Source organism: Molothrus ater, chromosome 21 (genome assembly GCF_012460135.2).
Source record: "Molothrus ater isolate BHLD 08-10-18 breed brown headed cowbird chromosome 21, BPBGC_Mater_1.1, whole genome shotgun sequence".
Classification (NCBI taxonomy): Eukaryota; Metazoa; Chordata; class Aves; order Passeriformes; family Icteridae; genus Molothrus; species Molothrus ater.
In genome coordinates, this window is record NC_050498.2 from 4,229,216 (window position 1) to 4,251,959 (window position 22,744).

At 48.7% G+C, this 22,744-nt stretch overlaps 1 protein-coding gene across 3 annotated transcripts in view; it reads left to right on the top strand.

Moving 5' to 3' along the window:
* The window catches only part of CAMKK1 (calcium/calmodulin dependent protein kinase kinase 1), a 99,666-nt gene that overhangs the window by 26,357 nt on the left and 50,565 nt on the right, over positions 1-22,744 (top strand). For 2 of the 3 annotated variants that reach the window (XM_036394993.2, XM_036394995.2), the window contains exon 2: positions 12,520-13,038. In XM_036394993.2, the coding sequence (XP_036250886.1) occupies positions 12,598-13,038 (441 nt within the window). In that variant the 5' untranslated portion in view covers positions 12,520-12,597. Of the gene's footprint in view, positions 1-9,464; positions 9,482-12,519; positions 13,039-22,744 lie in introns of those variants that run through there. The other variant, XM_036394994.2, reaches the window with a different exon arrangement.

The window sequence follows — 22,744 nt, forward strand, 5'->3', positions numbered from 1 at the left end:
TTCTTGTTTGCTTTGTCTCTTAATTGCAGAAGAAGGGGTTTTTTTTTTGGGTTCTGTTTTAAAATGTGTTTTAAATTCACCTAACTTATTTGCCTACAGTTGCTAGCCTCAAAGGCAAAAAAATGGTACCTAATACATTATAATATTATGATAATGATAATAATAGTAATAGTAGTAGTAGTAATAATGTAGTATTTTGCTGTTGTTACTGAACAAAAAGCCCTTCCAGATGAGGATAGTTCAAAAGCTGCCTCCAAGGGAATCACCTCTCCTCACTGACCATGCAGAGCTTTCTGAGTTGCAGTGTGCACTGCTGAAATGAAGAAAGATGGATGGAGGTAACCCCTCCTAAGAGGATTAATGCAATGAGAGTTATTCTGATAATGCCTTGACAAGAGCCCTGCAGGCCTAAGAAAATGGAAATGTGGAAGAAAATGTTGTTGGCTTCCTGTCCTCCTGGGAAAGGAGCCCTGGGATGGCTCCCACAGTAACTGGACAGCTCTCTCTCAAACACGTGTGAAACACATTTCCCCAGACACTCCAATGAGCATTTCCACATGTTTTAGGCTGAGATTTTCTGTGTTGTTCACGCTTTGGCACATGGGTGATCATCCCTTCTGATGTCCTGAGAGCACAGTTAAAGCTCAAGAATGTGTTTAAGTGTTTTGCTGGAGTGGAGCCAGCATCTCCATCCCAGAGGTGAGCAGTGTGTGGGGAAACTCAGTGGCTGCACACAGACTAATTGTTCTGGGATGCAACCTGGAAGGTGCTGAGCACCCTGGCTGGCAGCCAGCAAGGCTTTTAAACACATGCTTTATTTAGTTTTTTCACATTGCTACCAGCCTTGTTCTTTGATTTTTCTCCCCATAGCAACTGGAGAAGGATATCTGAGTAGCCAGAGCAGTGCAATTCATTTGACAGCAACACCCCAACCTGCACCACAGGGATTTCTTCCAGGACATGGGATACAGCTGTTGGGATCAGGTATTGCTACCAGAGCCCAATTGGCTTCAGAGTTTTCCTTCTTTGCTCCCTTCCTGGGTAGGAGACAGGCCAGGCTGTGTGAGTGATGCTTAAACTACATTTGTAAAACACATCCCATCCTTCCACATGTCTTTGCTTGCTATTAAACTGCACAGATCATATTTCCTTACCACCCTTTCCTCTTAGACAGTGTTTGCCTTTCCCCTGCCTTGAAAATTTTAGCAGCAAATAGCCAAACTCAGGTTTTATTTGCAAGTGGTATCAGCTGCAGGTGGAGGCCAGGGCAGGGAAGAGAGGAGCCCAACGATTCTGTGGAGGTTGATGGCTTCTAACTCATGTTTTCAAGGTTTTGGCTTTGCCTGCTGTGAGCAGGAGGAAGGTGCTGCAGCCCAGGTGGGAGGCTGGGAGGTGACCGTGCAGAGAGGAGGCCCCGAGTGGCTGTGTCCGTCTGTCCCTGCAGCTGGGACAGTGCCTCCTGCAGCTCCCTGGGGCATGCAGGGCAGGACTACACTCTGGCTTGCCAAAAGCTCTCTGGACACCTCCTTGCCAGCAGATTTACTCCCTGTTCTGCTCCTGCACCTGCTGATTGCTGACCAGAAACTCGCCTTGCTCCTGTGGCTTTGCAGGAATTGTAACACTCGAGAAAGAGCCCAGCTGGTCGAGTATGTTATAAACGGGTCAGGACTCCCAGTACTAAAGTGATTTCAGGATCTATTATAATAAAAGAAAGGCCTAAAGCAAAGGGGCCCAGGCTGAGCAGGAGTGTTCCCGTTCAGGATGGAGCAGCGCCAGCCCCGATGTTCCAGGTGGAGCAGCACAGCTTCCCTGGGTCAGATGCCCCTTTTATCCTGTTTTTTGTCCCTTTGGATTGGTTTCTTTTTGGATGCTTCATTTGCATGAAGGTTTTAAGGCTCTCGATTGGCCCATGACAGTTCTGTCCAGGCTGGCTCGTTTCACTTGGGGAGTGCTGGAGGTGTAATTTCTTATAACTGCCCTTTGAACCCCTTTTACAATATAACAACCAAACTAACAGTACATGCTAATGATCTATCAACTATTTCACAACAGTTTCTAAACTGTTTTTAACAGAGTACAATGCACAGCACCTGTCCTGAGCCACAAGAACAGGGGCACTGCTTTGGTGTCCCAGGACAGCCTGGAACCCCAGCCTGGGTTCAGCCTTTTCATATTCATTTTTTAACTAAAGCTGCACCTGGGAACTGTTGGCCCTTCGGTGGTTTAAAGCCTTTTTCACTCTGACAAATGCTGAGTTGTCATCAGCCTGAATTTCAGGGATAGCATTGCAGTGACTCAAAAGAACAGCTTTCTCCCCAGCAGCCTTTGCCTGGATAATCTCCAGTCATTGACCTCCGGGCTTTGAAAGTGCATTTAGGCTTAAAGGGCTAAAGCTTAAGGCTTCAAAGGAAGTGGGAAGCCTGCTACCCTTTACATGTCCAAGTGTGGGTTGTGTGTGCAGGACAAGGGTAATTGTTGTGGTGTACCTGATTCTGACTCCTGTAGGATCTGTTGTTCATCCCCCAGAGCCTGTTCCCTCTGTCCAGAGCCTCTCTGCTGCCTTTGATACTGTGCAGGTTATCTGAGGACATGTTTTCAAGTCCTGGGGTTTCTAAAGACGTGAGGATTATCAGAACATGGAAGTTATCCATGTGGAAATAGAACAGATACTTGGAGCTCTGAATTTGAAGTCCATTTGTCTTGTCAAACAAAACAGAGTTCACTGGTTTTGCCTTGCCCTGTGCAGTTCTGTGCTTTGCCCCTTGCCTGGGGCTATGCAGACTGGCAGAGCTGGTGAAGCCCTTCAGCCCAGGGACATTTAGAGATGGGTGCTGGATAATTTCCCTGGTTTAAAACTCTTTGCAGAGATCACCTTGAATAGACATCTCTACCTGTGTTTGTACTGCTGGGAAGAAAAAAGCCTGCAGTGTTCTGTGCTTACACTTTTATTGTAGATTTGCAATCCTGGAAGAGGTGGAAATTAATGTTTTTAAAATGCTGAAAAGACTTTTCACTGCAGCTGGCTTACAGAACTAAGCAACTTGATATATATCCCCTGAAATACCTCCAGATCTCTCAAAGGCAGCTGAAAGCTTTCTCCTTATCTGGGAGGGAGATAAACCTCTAAGACCTGACATATATAAATGCCAACTTGTTCTGCCTGGTGGCTTGTTCAGCTCGTTGTGGATGCTTTTTAAACAATTGTTTAAACAGTGCTGGTTTGTGCTGTGAGAGCTTAGCCTGGCAAAGGTGTATGATGCTGAATTCTTTTGCTGTGTTGATGATCTGAATGTGTCCTTTCCCAGATCCCACTGTGCTGCTTTTAAGCTGAATAATCAGCATTGTTCTGCAGTGATTTGCTTTCTGCCATTGAATTTTTATGTATTGAGCAGCAAGAGGAATTCTGTTTGCCCCTGGAGAGCAGAGTTAGCCATGGCAGTGAGTGGAGAAGGTGCTATGGGTGCAGGGGAGGCAGGCAGGGCTGAGAAATGGGCTGGTGAAATGAATACTCTGGGGAGGAGGGCACAGATGCCCTGGGAGCATCTGGGGGCCAATGTGCAGCTTGGGCTGAGACTGCCATAAAACAGGAGCCTGTCTGTACAGCTCCAGGTGTGCAACTTCCCTCCTCCCTAATTGATTTAATTACCAGTGTATCTCCTGGGCTCTGCTGTGGAGCAGGATGCAGTCCCACAAGATCAGCTGCTGTGTGCACTTGGTTTCTGTTCCTCAGGGTGACAGGCTGCTGTGTGTGAGAGCTGCCTTGCCTGGCTGGCAGGCTCCCTGCTGCTCCAGAGCCTTTGCTGCAGGCTGGGCTTACCAGGCTTCAAAACCAGAGGGCAGCTGCCTTGTGCTATGGCTGTTCACACAAATCTGTGCAGGAGCTCACTGCTGTGAATTCTGCTCTCAGTTCTGCTTCTCTTCTCTTCCCTTTTCTTTCTCTCTGTGCCACAGAGGTGCTTTCCACAGGCTGCTTGTTCCTGCTGTCCAGCAAAGTCACCCAAAGGCTCTGGTAGCTGCACTGGCTTAGGGACAGGTTTGGTTTGAGTGCCTGGCTCTGCTCCACGAGATCAGTGGGGATTTGGCCATTGTGGAATATTAGACTTAGCCCTTGCAGTCTGAGAGGCTCTTCAGGTCCTCTTGATTTCTTCATTTTCAGTTTGTTTATCACAACAAACAGTGATACATGAGTCTGTATCATCTTCTGGGGCAATTTTGAGGTTCATTATGGATTACAGCAGAACATGGCTCAATTGAGACCAATCTCTTTCCCTTAGAACAACTGAAAACCTTATTTTTCTTTAACCTGCCATTTACCTGGCTATGGTACAGATGTTTGGAAAGCCATTATTGCAATGAAGGCCCTAAATATTAAATCCTCTCTGCTTCTGATGCAGTTATTTTGTTCATTAATCAATAGAGCCTGTCTACTGCTTTACTTGTTAGTATTTTACAAATAATCTAAGTCTTTCAACTTTCATATAATCTGAAATTCTCAGTTATTTTTTGAAGCACCCCCTCACTGGCTGTTTAAATCCACCTCCAGCAAGCTGTGCTGCCTGCCAGGGCTGCCTCCTCTCCTGGGAATCACACTGCTCTCAGCCCAGCAAGTGACAGCAAGCCATGGCTCCTCTTCTTCCTCTTCCTCCTCCTCCTCTCCCCTGCTCATGTTCAGCCCCAGGAGCTGCTCCCTGCATGGCACAGGTCCTGCACTGACCCTCCTGGGATCCTCCAGGGGAGCTGCTGTTGCTGTGCCCACCTCGAGCTGTAGCACCAAGCACTCTCCCAGGTGCTGCTTTTCCATGGGATTTTTGGGGAGCAGCTTTCCCTGTGCAGCATGCAGGTTGTATTTGGGGTTATTTCCTGCACTCTTGATGCTGACTGGAAGAGGGGGCTGGGGTAGGCAGGCTCTGAGGTCTGAGTTGGTGTTGGCTGAGAGCAGCTTTAGGAATGGGATTTTCTTCTCCCCTGACACCTGACTAGGGGTGCCCGTGCTGTCCAGGCTGTGTGTGCATATTGACATGCCAAAATTCTTCCCATTGCTGTCCCTAGGGTCACTTGGAAGTGGGCAGAGCACCCAGTTGGGCTGGTGGTCACACAGCAGGACTGGACTGGGCTCTCTGCCCACACCAACCTCCTCCATCCTCACTGCCCCCCTGTCAGGAGCTGGGATCAGGCTGCCACAGTGGCCAGGCTCCTTCCCCTCAGGGCTTTTGTGTCCCTTGTCACAAGGGCAAATGGGATTTGTTACAATCTGAGCTCAGGCTGTCACCAGAGTCAGTGAGGAGGTGTGTGCTGGGATGTGCTGGTTTGTGGTCACTTTGGGCTGCTGCAGACATGGTGAGTCACAGCACCTGGCATCACTGAAAGCGAAAACTGGGGGATATGTGGGCTGAGTGCCTCTCACTGCCTGTGCCTCGTGCTTTCCCTGCTGTAATTTGCAAAATAAAAACTGCTCTGATGCTCATACACTGATAAACAGCTTTAAGAGATTAAAGCAGAAGTGAATATAGTCCAGCAGCAGGAGCTGATGCCCACAAGCCTCACTGAACCTCTACTATGAAACACAACAAAACACAGCAGCCAAACCTGTACTGCCAAAGTCATTTGTAGCCAGGGCTTGAGTACAAAGGAGCTCAGCTCCTCTTCAGTTCTTTGGTGTTGTCCCCACCACAGACCTGGTTAAAATGTGCCAACAGAGCTGCACTCAGATAATGCTTTGGCAGGGCTCCTGTTTCACCTGCGTTATCTGGAGTGTTTAATGTTAATATCACTCTCACTTAGATAGACTTGGCATTCCTCAGTGTTTTCTTGTTACAGAAATTTCCTTAAGTAGAAACTTTTTTCTTCAGAGCAATTTTTGGTTGATTATTGCTTATATATGCAATTAGTGTAATTGCATCTGATTATGCAAATGTATTTAACCATATAATTAGAACATGGAGGGATGAAATATAATGCAGTTGGGAAATCTTTTGTAAAACTTTCCAGGCTCAGGACTGTGCACAAGGTGATTGTTATCTCTTGAATTGTAGGTTGGTAGACTGGCGATCTTGGTTCAGCATCCTGGCTAGTTTCAAAACTAATTTTAAATATGGTATTAATTGCTCTGAAAAGTGGTTACATGGCCTTCATGGTGTGTAGCTTCTGTTTTTTACATGAAATATCAGGAGATCACTGCTGAGCTCAGCCTGTGTCCCACGTGTGCATCTATACTTCACATCCAGGACCATTTTATCAGATCAAACCCCTGGATTCTGCCTTCAGATGGGGCCTCTCAGGGAGAAGAGAGGAGAGCAGGACAAGCACAGAGTTGTGCACCCTGGGTTGCCTGTTGTCTGTAGCTCAGGGGCAGAAGTGGCCCCAAATCCCTTTGGAAGGCACTTGCCTTGAACAGGACTGAGGAGGAGGTAGAATGCTGCATTTTCCAGACTGTGGTCTGGAGATGTTTGTTGTCATTTAAGAAGTCTGGCAGGAGCAGGGGTCTGAACTTGCTTTTCAGATTTCTCCAGTGCTTTAATGGCTAAAGCTGCTGTTCTTTCTCATTCCCTGGTTCCTGTTAAAGCTGTGTGAGGAGCTTCACACAAGTCATCAAAGCACCTTGCTTCAGATCTGATTTTCAGCTGTGGCACAACAGCCAGGCTCTCTGCCAAGAGCTGTGCAGAGGAGAGGGGCTGGATGATTACAGCAGGACTGAGTGATTTCTCAGCCAGATGTGCTTGTCTGTGCCCTGAAACAAGAGCCTTGCAGCCCTAGGACAAAGCAAACACATGGGGTGTGTGCAAAAAGCACCAACAGTGTGTTCTTATTTAATGTCCTCTGCTGCCAGTCAGAAATGAGTACCCAAAGTGATTACTGCCCCTTCCCAGGGAGGACACAGGCCAAATGAGCAGTGTACACCTGCCTTCATTATCTCTGCAAAGACTGCAGGGATTTGCTTCATTTCAGCTTCACAGAGCTGCATCTTTTTGTTGTCCTTTGCCTCTTGGTCTGGGCTGCCTTTTGGCCAGCAGTGTCTGAAACTGGTTTTCACAGATGCCAAGGAGCTCATTTGCTTCTCCAGGGCCTGATTCCTGGCAGCAGCAGTGTGAGTGGAGATGGGCAGAGGCAATCTCACCCTCAGGTGCCCTGCTTGGTGTGCCAGGGGTGGGCAGAGCTGCAGTGTATGCCAGCATGCTCTGAATTTAATTACTGCAGGAGAAATGAACCCTCTGGCTGCTCTCCCACCATAGCAGTGGGACCCATCAATGGCTGGTGCATTGTACCTGCAGTTCCATGTGTTGCCAGCTGCTTGTGGGGTTTGTGGCAGCTCAGATGTTGCTCCAGGGCATGGCTGTGGGACCCAAGTTCCCCTCAAACTTCTCCAGACCAAAGGTATTGGAGTGGGCTTGGGGCAAATGCCTCCCACATGTAGGAAAGGTTGATGGGGTCAGGGTGAGGTGTGGCAGGGGTCCCAGGAAGAGGGAAGAGATGAGGATCTGACTCCATGTTTCAGAAGGCTTGATTTATTATTTTATGATATATATATATATTACATTAAAACTATACTAAAAGAATAGAAGAAAGGATTTCATCAGAAGGCTGGCTAAGAATAGAAAAAGAATGATAACAAAGGCTTGTGACTGACCCAGCTGACCCAGAGAGTCTGAGCCAGCTGACTGTGATTGGCCATTAATTAGAAACAACCACATGAGCCCAATCCCAGATGCACCTGTTGCATTCCACAGCAGCAGATAACCATTGGTTACATTTTGTTCCTGAGGCCTCTCAGCTTCTCAGGAGAAAAATCCTAAGGAAAGGATTTTCCATAAAACATGTCTGTGACAGGTGAGGGGTGTGGAATTATCTCCTTCATATCAGAGTAGCAGTGCTTGGGGAAATCCTGCAGAACTGGGAGCACAGGAGACATTCCAGGATGGAAACACTCCTAATCTGTGTTGCTTGGTGTGAGGAGACAGCTTTGGCTCTGGAAGGGACTTGCTGACCTGTTATTTCTAAAATGTCATTGGAGGAGCTGTCCAGGACCTGGCAGCCCAGCCCAGGACATGCTGCTGCTCTCCTTACAGGGAGTTTCTGCTGCTCTTGGCAGCAGTCAGAGTGGATTCTTCATGGGGGCAATGTCTGGAAAAACACACACAGGACAGGGCTGGGTGTGCTGCCAGCTCTGCCCCAGGCAGGAGGGGGTTCCTGGGGGTCTCACCTGAGCTGATGGGGGTGACAATCTCAAGCTGCACCAAGGGAAATGAAGGTTGGATATTAAGAAAAAGTTTTTTACAGAAAGGGTGATAAAGTTCTGGAATTGTCTGCCAGTGGAAGTGGTGGAGTCCCCATCCCTGGGTGTGTTTAACAAAGCCTGGATGTGGCACTGGGTGCCAGGGTTGAGTTGAGCTGTTGGGGCTGAGTTGGACTCAATGATCTTGAAGGTCTCTCCCAACCCAGTGATTCTGTGTGAATTCTGTGACATCCCCTCTGCAGGCAGCCAGTGCTGGGGCAGGGATCACTGCCCTGATTGGAGACCCTGGCCTGATCCCTGCCCTTGCTGTGCAGGGTAAAGCCCTGAGTGAAGCTGCTGTGCTCTTTGGGAGCTCTGTGTGTGACAGTGCCTGTGGGTTTTGGTGGTCAGGAGTAGCCAAAGGCTGTGCCAGCAGGGAGGGCTCAGGATGACATCCCTGATGGGGAACCCAGCCTTGAGCATTTGCAGCCTCTGACTGAGCAGCAGCAGAATCTGCCTGAACCCTTTCTGTGCAAATCCTCATTACAGTAATTATTCACTGGGATTCTTTTCCTGCAATGGACCTCAGCACAGGGCAGGTGTGTTCTCAGGGACACAAAGGAGAAGCAGCATCATTCCTCTTAACCTGGAACTGCAACAAAGCCATGAAGTCACTTTGCTACAGTCTCTAGCACATTTGGGAAATGAAGCTGGGTTTGCTGTGGCTCAGGGCCTTTTACCCTCCCCATCCTTTCTGACAAGAACATTTCTAGTTAGCCAAGAGGATGAACCAGGCAGTAAACTAGATTTACATTTTTTTTATTTTTCAAACAATGCTTCGGAATACTTTATTGAGTAGCAAAATGAATTGCATCTGCTCATCTCCCACTCCCACATAAAATACAGAGAGGTTTTCTCTGGGATTATATTTCTTTCAGAAGGGTTTTTTATACTATTCTCTGCTCAGTGCCAGTCTGGGAAGCATATGCAGCCATTTGATAAATATGTTGTGAAAATCATGGTTGAAGTGGCAATCTGCCTGCAGCAGAGGAATAGCTACAGGGGAAAATGGTAAATAAGATATCTGTAAGTAAATTAATTTTGCTCATATAAGCTTGTTTGCAGCTTTGGTTTGTGTCTGCAGCATTTTCCTCTGCTCTCCAGCAGGTGTTCAGTGTTGTGGGGGATCAGCAGGGACAGCAAAGCTGTGCAGGAGCTGGGAGATGGTGGTGGCAGAATTTCTGTTTTGCTGGGATTTCCCATCACTGCAAGGTATGGCTTGTGCCACAGCCTGAGAAACTGCAAATCCACCATTGATTTAGCCTTGCAGAAATTATTGGTGTTTTTTGTACTGAGTTTATGCACAGTGAGGCTGGGCTGCACATAACTGATTGGCTTATTCAGAAATCTTTGCTTTCCAATACAGTTTTGGAGGATTTATCAGTGAAAAGGAATCCTTCAAAACAGCAGAACTTGAAACAAAGCCCAGCTCTACAGATGAACAATTATTTTATTTAAAGTCTTGCTGGATTTTTTAGCCTGCTTTTAGCAGCACTGTGCTATTTGTTTCAGCAATGTATGGCTCTGTTTGTTTTGATGGTATGAACTGATTTATGGGATTTATCTTCAGTTTATCTAGTTCAGTTGTCAGTTAGCTGAGGATTTTTTTTTTTTTTTTGCAGCCTCTGCTGTGGGTTAGAACTGAGCAAGTTTGCTTCAGCTTTTGAGGGGGAGACACCCTGTGTGCCTGGTCTGGGTGCTGAGGAGCTCTCTGGTGACTGACACAAGCATCACTGTTTGCTGGGCTGCTCTTCCCAGAGCTCCTGGCCTTTTTCCCTGCTGGCTGAGCAGCAGGAGACTCACAAATGTTCAGCCCAGGTGCGTGGTTTGTGGGCTTTCACACCCATCCACACAGCAACATGGGCAGATTCTTCCTTCCCCTTGCTCCCACAGAGGGGGAAAACCTGGTGGGAGGAAGGTGAGGAGCTGCAGGCTTCAGCTGCAGGTTTATTTTCCTCTTGGTGCTGCCTGGGAGTGAGGTGAGGGGCTCAAGCTGCATCAAGGAAAGGCCTTGGGTTTGTTCTCTATGGGCAGAAGAAACAGCTTTCAGCACAGGGTGGAGGTTTCCTCCTATCCTTTGGGCAAGCTGGGTTAAATGGTGGCAGCATTTTTGCTCCCTCCTTGCCTTCATTCAGAATGATTTCTGTGATGGACCAGCCTGGCAGGGGCTGCTGACAGCAGGGATGGGGATGGGGCTGGTGCAGGGCAGCCCTGATGTGCAGGCAGGGCTGGGGACTGGCTGTGCCTCCCTGGGGCTCAGGAGATGTTGACCTTCTCCTGGAGCCAAGCATGCAGGCATGTCCCACAGCTGTGTCACTGGGAAATGTGCAGCTCCCCAGGCTCTGCAGTGCAGGGAAAGGCTCTGCAGAGGAGCTGGGCTCACTGCAGCCTGGCAGGAGCCCTGACCTGCTGCTCCTTGTTTGGCTCAGGAGCTCCCCAGGCTTCACAAAAGCATTTTGCAGACAGCAAATCCTTGGTGGGCTTCCCACAAATGGGTTTTGCAGGGTCACTGCTGGTTTGCAGCTGGGCAGGGAGGTCTGGCAGAGGGGAGGCTTGTGCTGCTTTGCCCTGGGTTTGTGGGGCCACAAACTGCAGGGTGTGCTGGGCTGGACACCAAAGCCTTCCCTCACTGCTGAGCCACCCCCAGTGCCTGCACCCTGGCTCCAAAGGGGGTTTGTGCTTTGGGATTGATGTGTTTAAATATAGTTTTAATAGAAGCTTTTAAAGCTGATCTCACCATTTCATTACTGTTTTGAGTGAGTGACACTTCTGTCAATTAGTCTCAGGCAAGCCTGCAGAAAAGACAGGAGGAGGGAAAGGAGGTGAACAGTGGGATGTGGAAGGAATATCTCAGATTTGGATATTCCCTTTCTGTGACACTGAGTGCCCAGCTTGTCTCCCTATGATTGGCACATGACCTCGGGTGAAGCCTCCAGTCAAGATCCTCATCTTAATCAAGATCTTAATTTTCTCATTGATATAAAAGGTTGCTTGAGCTTGGCTGCCATGGGGGATCCAGGGGGTGATCCCTGTGCAGCAGAGTTCACTGTAGTGTGTTTAACTGAGCTTTGCTGGGCAGCTTTGAGCCCAGCTCAACCTGTGCTCCTTGGCAAGGGCTGTGAGTGTTCCCAGGCTCATGCTGGATGAGGCTCTTTGGACTCACTCACCCCCACCCTGCTCCTCATGGAAATGAAATGGAGATGCAAGTGTCTCCTGGCTTGCAGGGGTTTTATGCACAAGCTGCTTTGAATACAGAGAACCACGGGTTGCAATATTTCAGGGTTAAGCCCACTCTGGAATTCACTGGGATGCTGTGAGTGAAGTCAAGGACTCCTCCTGTCCCCAGGATCTGGGTACAGGGATGAAGTGATGCAGTGCTGCATCTTCAGGGGTGATTAAGTGTTGGCAGCCATGTGCTGCAGAGGATCATTTCCTGCACTGCACTGTGCTGGGAAGACTGAAATCTGTTTTAAATTGAGACTGAAATTAGCATCCAGGAAACAGCAGTTTTATGCAGCAGTTTTAGCTTTGTATTGCACTTTTGTGTTCTGTAGGTCTTTTCCCAAGGAAAAGCTGATTACCACCATGCTTTAATCATTAAGCATTGTTGATTTGCAAATCACTGTAGCCTTTATATACAGTGGGCAGCAAGATTAACTTGTGTTTGCACACAGACTGCAACTGTGTAGGGCCAGGGGCAGCCCTGGAGCCGGATTTGCTTTTAAATTCTGCTTTTGCTGACCGTGTTGCAAATGGCAGTGTGGAAGTCAGCAGGCTTGGCTGTTCTGTGACACTCTCTAAGGCCCTACAGGGCAGCACAGAGACTCTGGGGAGCCCTAAATGGCTGTGGAGTTGTTGTTATGCCTGTTGGGTTTCAGTACATGCCAGAAGCTCTTCTATCCTATAAATAAGAATTCAAGAGGTCGAGAGTTTGACCCTTGGCCCTCAGCTGTTGGGATGCTTCTCCCAGTATTGTGAGCTCTGGTTGGCTGTGGGTCTGGCTACACAAGGAGAAGTTCCCTTCAGCTGTGTCACTTGTTGCACATCAGATAAAATCTCATTTTTATCTCTTTCCTGTCTAGCTCAATGCCTGGGTTTGCCTCTTAATCTGAGTGTTTGTACCTTGTTTACAGCCTGCCAGTGTTTTGCCTTCACTTTCCTGCATGCTGGAAGAAGCCAGAAATGACTGGTTGTGTTTGTGTTGAGTGAACATTTTTATTCAGTTTGCCTCTGTCTGTGATTCTTCTCAGGTATTTCATGGAGCCTTTGAGCACTAACATCACTGCTCTCTGTGTGACCATTTGAGAGCAAACGAGCTGGACACAGCCATGGGGGACTCTCCAGCGAATGTCCTGGATGGAGGCATGGACACACAGACAGAACTGGTGGAGAGGGTGGCAGCCATAGATGTGTCTGTTGTCCCAGACAGAAGTGACCAAAATGGTGAAGACAACCCTGAAGAAAATGACACAGTCTTTTCTGATAACATAAAGGACATCCAGAGAAATGGAGTCAGCAGTGACGTGGGAATCAATGAATTTCTGCCTTCCCAACAGTCAGAAGATGCTCACTTGAGGCATGTTCCCAAGAGACCTCTAACCAGACCTGGTCTATCCAGTAGGAAGTTGTCCCTTCAGGAAAGATCCTCAGGAGGTTATTTGGCTTCCAGCAGCACTCCAGGTTGTGGTCCCTATGCCACAGGGCCATCCCCACGTATAATGAGGAGACCAACGATCGAGTCCCATCGGGTCTCCATATCAGACTCTGAGGTAGGCATGTTCCCCCTACAGCTCAGGGTTCAGCTAAGGTAAGTCTGTCTCAGGTGTAATGGGAGCCTTCAGGCTTCTGGAGTAGAAGATCTGAAAGCACTGTTGTTTCTAAGGGGGGGGAAAATCCCTGGAAGCAGGGATCATATTGGCTTGGACTTGGGTGTAGCCCTGGCCCTGTGATTTGGCTCCTTTACCCCTCACCTGCCTGGGACAGTCTTGCTAAGGGACCGTGACCCCTGTGTCATGGTAGCACGCAGGAAATCTTCCAGGTTGTTCAGAGAAAGGGCTGTGGCCAAATGACTTTGCTCTTGTGTCCCTGCTGGAGGTGCCCTTTGGGAATTCACCAGTCCCAGCAGCTTTGCTGATGGTATTTATGGATTTAAACTTCTGGAGATTATGTATCTACTATTGTGTTCTGCCATAATTGAAGGAACGATTAAATTTTATAAAGAGCTTAAATGCCTGGCTCCTGTCAGGGTTTTCTTTTCTCTTTAAAGCATTGGTAACAGCAGTGCTAAGGGAAGGCTGTGCCCCTGCTCTCCTTCAGAGGGGTGTCTGGGTGGCTGTGGTTGTTCTGCAGCTGCTCTCCTGGTCCCAGACCTGCCCTGGAGGAGCTATGACAAGCAGGTGGTCGAGTGCCTGGATGGGAGTGGGTGATGGTTGCCATTCCCAGTGCTGGATGTGCTGTAGAGGGGAGGGCAGGGAGCAGAGGGTGTTCAGAGCACACTGCCCATGCCATGACCTAGATGCCTGCAGCAGCACAGGGACCCAAACCACTGGAGTTTAGACTTTGCCAGCGTGGGTCCAGGGAACCTGGAGCTAAACATCTGTGTGGCTTGGTGTTTCCCTTTTGAGAAGTGGGTGTTTTCCTCTTGCACATCTGAGAGGATGGTGGTGCACACCAGCTCAGCCTCTGTCCTCTGGGGAGCTGTGCAAGCCCCATCAGCTGTGGGATGGGTGGTGCATCCCCTGCTGGTAAGAGGACACATGCAGAAGGTGCACTGCAGAGACTGCAGCTTCTTTGGCAGCAGCCATATGCTCTAATAAGGGAGGCAGGGAGGGAAAGGAGCCAGTTCTTGGAAGCAGGACGTGACTTGAGTGCCAGCTCTCCCATCCTGCAGTGCTGTGACTGTGCCAGGAGTGAGGCTTTTCTGAAATCTTTCAACATAACTGCAGTCAAGTGTGACTGGCACATTCCCATCTGCAAGCAAATTCAGAGTTCTCCATCCTCTCCCACAGCATCTGCATCCTGGGGAGCAGGGGTTACTGCCTGCAGGGTGGGCAGTGCTTTGTTTGAAATGCAGATGTGGAGCCCCTGTGTCCCTGCTCCTGCAGCAGCTCTCACACAGTGCTGCCTTTTTCAGGGTCCCTTGGGGATCACTGAGAGAGCAGTGCTGTGCTGCAGCCCAGCTGTGCCTGTTGGAAACCATCATTCCTGTTAATGGGGAATGGCTGTGGGAAGGGAGCCAGGGTGAGCTGGGAATGTTCTGGATTGGGTGTTTGCCCTCCCAGAGGAACTCTCAGGAGCTGTGCTGCCCTTCCCACCTTACAGGGATAGCGTCTGTACCCCATAAGGAGCAGAAGGATTAGGAAAATGCATGCTTGGATACAGAGTAAGGTGTGAGGCTGGGCACTGAATTGTGGGCAGGGTGTGACAGCCAGGGGAGCGTGCAGCCTGCTCCAGTGCCACCACTGCTGCTGCCAGGTGGCTGCTGAGGGGCTGTTGTGCTGTGAGAGGCATTGCCAGTCCTGATCCCAGCTGTGCAGCTGAGAGACACAGCAGGCAGCTCTGACAGAACTGCAGAGCAGGTCTTCTGTTCTCTGCCAGGCATTCTAAGAGTTACCAGGGTCTCCATGTTCAGGCTTTTGGTCCTGTTGGGGATGAAATCAGCCTGTAATGAGAAATACCATCATGGTGCACTTGGCAGCAGCTGCTGCTGGGTGTCTGGTGGTCACTCTGATATGCAGACCCTCAGTGAGCCTGGTGGGTCACTGACAAAAACCAGGTCACCAGGCCCAGCACTACCCTACCCCAAATGGCTCCTTGTTCTAGGCAAGCTGCACATTTGTATTCCAGTCAGTGCCTCTCAGCTCCTTAAAGCCATTTGGGAGTTGATTCTTTGTTGTCATTACATTGCAAGGTTCCATATTGTTGTCTCCTTAGTGCAAGACTTTCATACCTCCTTGAGGTTCTCATAGGCAGCTCCTCCAAGCACTGACTCTTTCTTCTTCTCACAGTAACCAACTGACTCCAAATCCCCTCAACCAACCAATCCACTCTTTATAACATTCTTCTTGCTGGTCACATCTGTGGCCTGTTAAAGTCAGGCCTGCTCCTAATCTTTAATAATTAACCCAGCTGCAACTCTTTAGGGGGTAAGATTCCTTTCTATACTACCTTTATTTACTTATATTCTATCCCCCTACAGTTCTTTGCCCTTGCTTTGGGTTTCTGGCATGCTCAGTCAGTGCCTTTCAGCAGCAGAACATCCATTGCTCCAGCTCAGTTCGAGTCTGTGCAGTTCAGGAGCACTCAGGCTCTGTCAGAAGCCATGTGCAGGCACTGTCAGTCAGGAGCAGGGATGGGTGGCCCTGCTGCATGTCCCAATTTCCTGTTGTGCTGATAGCCATCTCCCCTGAGCCTGCTTCCCTCTCCAGCAGGATGGCAGCTCAGTGCCTGCCTGTCAGTGATGCTGCATCCTGGGCTGATCTGGAGAAACACTGGAGATGTGCTTATGCAGAGAGAGTGTGGGGATGCAGCAGAGCTGAATGCTCTGCCCTCACTGATGAATTATGGAAGAACACTGTGTGCTCTTAGAGAGATACTGCTGAGCTTTTTAATGCTGCTTTAATATTTGTTCACAGGCTGGGAGGAAAACTTCAGTTCAGGGATCAAGAGGCACAAGAGCTGAAGCTGAGGGAGGATTTATCAAGTGGCAGCAGCAGGCAGTGAGCTCTGGGGCTGTCCTGTCATGGGGACCATTCCACAGACACCTCCCTCCTGAGCACAGCTTTTGGGTTTGTTATTTAGGCAGGTGGCAGCTCCTGGGCTGGCAGGGCTGCAGCAGGGCTGGGGTTTGTTGTCTTGCACAAAGATTATTCCCAGAGACACCAATTAGCCAACTGCCCTTGGACAAAGAGTTGGCAGCTGCTGGTGTCCTGCAGCCACTGCTGACAAGGCTGGCTCTGCAGTTTTAGCTTTGCAAGAGAAGTAACATGTTCTGCTCTCCCAACAGTGCTACTGTGTTCTTAATTACCCTGATCTGTCATTCCTCTATCAAAAATTGAGCTGTAATTTTAAAAGCTCCCTGTTTGTCCCCCTCCTTTCTTAGCTTACCCATGGCCTATGGCCTGGAAGGTTCTCTCAGAGCTGCCTTCCCTGGCAGGAGTGCCTGCTGGGGTTTCTGCTCCCTTGCTGCCTATCAGTGCTTTGCTCTGATGAGGGAATGGCTCAGCCTTTAGCTGTGGCACAGAAGTGATTAAGCTGAAGCTATTAAGGGTACATAAAGCTGCAGAGCTGAGGCACAAGCCCCAGAGTTTAGGCCCACTTTGCCTCTGTTGATGTGACATTCCTGGCTCCTGCTCTGTGCTGGCAGCAAGGCAAGAGGAGAGGATTTTCCAGAGACTGCTAGAAGGAGCTTCTGCTTTGCTGCCCAGATGATACCCTGGTGTTTGTGTGTACCAGGGAAAGACTCTGAAATCTTGTCCCTGTGTGAATGACAGAGTTTGTCCTACCTATAACAGCAGGTCTTGGGTCTGTGGAAGGGGAGAGATGCTGTGTGCTGGAATGAGGCATTTGAAAGTTTAGTGCTGGTGCGTTTGGTTTGTTGTTTTTTTTTTTTTTCCTATTCTGCTGTTTTAAAGCAATCTTTTAGTTAGCCAAGAAAATCTTGAAGAGTGGCTAGGAGAAGAATAAAATATGTCCTTTTTTTTTCAGGCTTTCTCCCCAGACTTGCCAGCACGTTTAATTGCTTTATACAGTCTCTTCTCCAGTCTCTTCCAGTTGAATTTCCTTTCCCTTTCACATGTTCTCTTCCTCTCCCTGAATCCCAGATCCCCCAGCCCTGGTGTCCACGTTGTCTCTCCACCCTCTGGGATGTAGGAGAGCATTCCAGGTGTCCCTGCAGCCATGGTAATCAGCCGTGTGTGCTCCAGCAGGAGAGGAGAGGATGAGTCAGGCCAGTGCCTTCTCCTCCCTGGAGATGCTCCTGGCCTGCAGATGCAGGGAGGAGAACGAGCTGACAAAGGGAATTTTCCTATGCTGGACTGTCCATGGCTTACTCCAGAGGCATGGAAAATAAATCACTTCTTTGTCCTTTCTTTCCTTGTTTTTTCTCATCTTTATCATAGCCCCCTGCTTGTTTGGCCAACTGGTTTGGAGCAGCTGGTGCCAAGAGCTGAGAGGCAGTGCCTCGGTGCTGACCCAGGTCTCACACTCCTCCAGGGCCTGGCACCTGCCTGGTTTTCCTCACAAAGTGATTTCCTTGCTGTGTACAAAGATAAACTCAGGTGGGGCCAGGGCAGAGGCAGAAGCTGAGCTCCTGCTCAGCATGGGCTGAGAGCTTCCCTTACTGTGGTGTTCAAACCAGAGCTCTTGAAAAGATTAAAGATACTTGCAAAACATTTCTTCAAAGAAAACTCCCTCACATTGCTAATTTCTTGTCCTTGGATTGATTAACCTTTATTTAAAGTTGCATTTCCAGCTTGCCTGAGGGTGAGGTTTGAGAGAAGGACAAAGCCCAGAGCTGCAGCTGGAGGGGGCTGGGAGGGTCCCACGAGTCCCAGGCTCCTGCATCAGGTCTGGGCTCTCAGGTGGGTGAGCCCAGTGCTGAGCTCTGCCCAGCCATGGCCAGGGCACTGCAGCAGGGCTGGGCTTCCTTTGTGCACTTCTTTTTGGATGATGTTTAAAAATCTGTTGATTTTCTTACCACCACGAGGTCTGGGCTTCCTGTCTGTCCTTCTCTGTCCCTGAGCAACTTTCTAATTGGAATTCATTGCTGCCCTCAATACCCATTTTCTGGCCTTTCTTTTCATTTTTGCCTGTTTTCAGAACTGCCTTCACTCCCCCTTCTAGGCAGGATGAGTTTAAACCAGTGTTTCCTCATTTTTCTTCCATGACTCTCTTTAAGGTGTATCTCTGAATTGCTGAAAATTCTTTTCAGATTGGGGAATTTGGCTTTGTTTAGGGGACAAAATTCTCCATTATATATATATTCTCCATTATATATGTATTCTCCATTATATGTATGTAGGATGTCTGTTTTCAGAAATGTCTGATTTTGGAAATCATCTCTGGTTCTCCCTTCCCATCCATGCATCTCCCCTGGGACAGCTCAATTCTCAGTTTCTCAGGGTTTCTGTCACCCAGTGGTGGCCACAGTGGATTTCTGGAACTGGGCCTGGGCTGCACTGTTCTTTATGATTTTTGACCAATTGATTTCCCTCCCTTCCTCTCTTGACTAATACCTTGGACTTGTTAACACGGAGGGCATCTTGTTTTTTAAGGTGAAACAATTATTGCACACTTGGACTGGCTCAGTCTAATTTGGTGACAGCTTTTCACTAAGGGATCTCATTAAAGTTCTGCTCTATTTGTATTTATCAGCAGCTGCAAATACACCAGCCTGATGAAATCAAGAGAATTGTACAATGTTATCTGAAAGAAACACTTGGCCAGAGATAGGTGTTTTTCTCTGATAAAGGAATAGGACAATTATCCCACTTCCTGCAGGAGAAGCAAATAACAGAATAACCCTTCCAGAATGCAGCAACACGTGGCAGGAGTCACTTCAGCAGTGATTTATGCTCTTTTCAGCAAGAGGAAAAAACATAGAAAGCACCTATAATCCAGTTTGATTTTTGCTGAGTGCAGCTCAAGTGCTGGAAGCACTGCAGAAGCTGAAGGGATGGTGCTTCCCACCAGGAATTACCTGAGTGGAGAGCACTGGGGGTGTGGGCCAGGTGGTGACAGTGAGTGTCACCTATTTGTTATGCACTAAGTTCAGGGTAAATTGAAAGAAAAACCAAATTATTTATTTGTTCCTTTCAAGAAACTAGAGGAATTCACAATTTCATTTATTTGCATTATCCAAAATTCTTGCATTGCATTTGGGTTAAAAAAAAAATCTGTAAAAAATTCAGTGATTTTTTTTTTAAGAGTGAAGGACCTTCCAAGGGGTGAACTCTGGGGGGCTGTGCTGCACATCTGTCCATTGCCTTTCCCTTGGAACTTTCTGGGTGTTCCCTCTCCGTGTTTATCCATCCCTTTCAGAAAACTGTCCCCAAAAATGGGAGTTCTGGTGTCACAAGCTCCATCTAGCAGCAGTGAAGCCCCAGGGGAGATGCTTCAGGTGATCAGTCTGGGGGGGATAAGAATGGTGATTTCTGGTCAGGGGAAAGAGGGTGGGGTGGTGGGAGGTCAGAGTCAAAGGAATTGGTGGCACAGGGATAAGGCACAGTCCCTGCTCCTGCTTTGTGAGCATGGATGGGGGATGGATGGGGGATGGATGGATGGATGGATGGATGGATGATGGATGGATGGATGGATGGATGGATGGATGGATGGATGGATGGATGATGGATGGATGGATGGATGGGGGATGGATGGATGGATGGATGGATGGATGGGGCATGGATGGATGGATGGATGGGGGATGGATGGATGGGGCATGGATGGATGGATGGATGGATGGATGGATGGATGGATGGGGCATGGATGGATGGATGGATGGATGGATGGATGATGGATGGATGGATGGATGGATGGATGGATGGATGGATGGATGGATGGATGGATGGATGGATGGATGGACGGACTGCATCCCGCACAAAGGGCTCTGCTCCTTCTGGAAGGAGGGAAAAATGCCACCATGGTTTCCTTGGCAGTCTGTGAGCAAGAAGAAGAAGAAGTCTTGGTGCCTTAGAGATGCCACCTTGGCTTGAAACAAGATCCTGAGTGCAGAGCAAAGGGCTGATGCCTGTGTGTGGCTGTATCTGGTCCTGCAAGTGATCCCTGCTCAGGGAGAAGGCCTCCTAGCAAGACCTGGTTTGAAGAGCAGGAGATGTGAAGTGGTTGGAGGCTTTCTTGGAGGAATGGTCGCTTTTCCTGCCTGTCCCAGCTGCTCCAGTTGGTGTTTCACCCTCTGCAGCACTGCAGTTTTCACAGGACCAGGCGAGGGGTACAGAGCTGAGCACAGAGAAACCCACACAGGAGACAACATCAGAAAAGTGTTGCTGCTGAATTTGTGAAAGTCACCACAGCCTCACACTGGGAAGTGAATCTGCTGGCACAGTGTTTGCAGGGGAATTTGTCCTCCTTGTGTCCATACCCTGGGTTCCTGCATGCTGCCCCCTCCTTTCATGCCTTGCATCTTGACTTTTGCTGGGTCATGCTTTCTCCTCTCTTGGTGCTCCTAGTTCTGATGGATTGGTTTTTACCTTTGGAAAGATATGTGCTCTGCTAGCAGCAGAGTTAATACACTCCTATGGCCCCATTACTCACAGATGGCTGCTCTTCCCTGTCAGGGAGCTGGAAAAAACTTCCTTCCCTGGCAACAAGATCAGGATTTAAACCACTCTTTGTATTCCTGACAAGCCATGAGGAAAAAAAGTCCTCAGTCCCCCATTCCTTTTATTGTGATGATCTCTTGAGTCAGGAGCATTAGGAATGTTTTCTGGTTGGTGATGGAGAAAGGTCAAAATTGTCATCTCCCACACCTGTGCTGGCCCTGAGAGGCAGAGGAGTGCTGCTGTTGGGAATGCTGCTGGGGCAGGGACTCTCACACCCCTCTTCTTACAAAGGGACTGAAGGCATCTGGCACTGTTTTTATTTTTTGGTGCTGCTTCTGTGGATGGCAGGGCTATTTTGAGGTTTATGGGAAGGCTAATCTACCTGTCTGCATGTTTTATATCAGCTTTGTTCCCAAACAAGTGCAGAGGCTGGCTGTGAATTTCCAGCCTGCTTTAGTGCTTGGCAGTTTTGGGCAGAAATGTTCAAAAATGCTGGCTTGGGAAGTGCATCCCATCTAAAGCTCAGCCCACACTGTGGCCTGGGGTTGGAAACTCTGCCTTTTCCTCACCCCTCCAAGGTGGAGGCTCTTCCCTGCCCTGCAATGCAGCTCAGGGCTGTGCTCAGTGAGGACAAGGCAAACTCCACTGCAGCCACTCTCTGGTGCCAGCACTGCAGAGGTGCCAGCAGGAGCTGCAGCTCTGCCCAGGGCTTGGCTCTGCAGCAAGGTGTGCAGCTCCAAAGGAAGGGTGGCTTCAACACCAGCTGGCTTTGTGAATCCTCTGTTCCACCTTGTTTTCCCCCTTGGCCACCCCTGGTCTGTGAGGATCTCAGCACCCATCACCCCATCCCCACCCCGTGGGGTTCAGGGCTGGATTCCTCAGCAGCAGAGATCAGAGCTGCTCTGGGGTGATTGATTTTAGCAAATACCATGTCAGTACCACTGTTTGTTGTAAGAGCCTGAATTAGAGATGCAGGACTACAGGCAGTCTCCAAAATGCAGTTTATTGGATCCAAGGTGTTCCAGCAGTCCAGGGTGGTGGGTGACAGAGCTGTGCCCACAGCTGTCAGCTCCAGCTGCAGGCAGGCCCTGAGACCCTGAGTTTAGGTTACATTGCATTATAGACTTTTCTTTTGGTTACAATGCATTATAGACTTTTCTTTTGGTTACAATGCATTATAGACTTTTCTTTGCTGAGCATCTTAATGCAGTAGAACCAATCTGTACCTTAACTATTATCTACAGCCTATCATAACTACTATCATTACCATATTCATGTTACTGTTCTCCAATCACTAAAAGTTGGTACATTACAGTTTAAGCTAGAAGTTGTGTTTCAGTTTTCTTGCAGTGGAAAATTCTGAGACCTTTTTTCTACTGGCCACATTTGCTGTTTTGTTTGCCTGTGCTCTCTTTCTGCTTGTTAAAAACATCTTCTTGTTTGAGGTGGGTTTATCCTTTGCTCTAAGTCATAAAACCCCTTCTAACTCACACACCCTTTGCCTCCTTGGTTATCCAGTGAGACTGGCTCAGCAATTCTTTTCTTCTATATCAAAACTTGCTTCCATCTCTATTCCTTCTTCAGATTCTACATTCAAAAATCTTTCTGCTAAGCATCTGTGAGACTTTCTTGTCAAACTTTCATCCTTCCCAACAGTTTGTGTTGCCCAGCAGAGGAGCTGGGCTCTGTGTGCTCTCCTGGAGGAGCAGCCCACGCTGCAGGTGAGGGTTCCTCTGGTGCAGGCACAGCCAGAGGGGCTCTGTGCTTGCCAGGCTGGTGCTGGGCAGGGCACAGGCTCATGCTGGGACCCAGGGCTGGATGCTGGGGGCTGCCAGGCTGTAAAGCCCAGGGAAGCTGGGACAGGGATTTTCCTGCCTGGCACTGAGCACAGTCCAGTGGAGAGGGTTAAAGTAAACAAGCCAGGGGCTGCTGGGCTGAACCCAGGGCAGGGCTGGGGAACTGGGGTGGTTTTACACCAGCACCAGCACAATCAGAATTCAGCCCATAATTGTTTTGTCTTGGGTTGTCAAAAAAACCCCAAAAACAACAACAAAAAAAGCAGTGCTTATAGTGTAACATACACCAGTGTAAGTGAGATTAAGTCTTTAATTATTTAGCACTCTGCCACTACTTGAACCTGATTCAAACTCTGTCATTTCCTTTACCAATACTCTAATTATGTTCTCCTTTTGTCTGC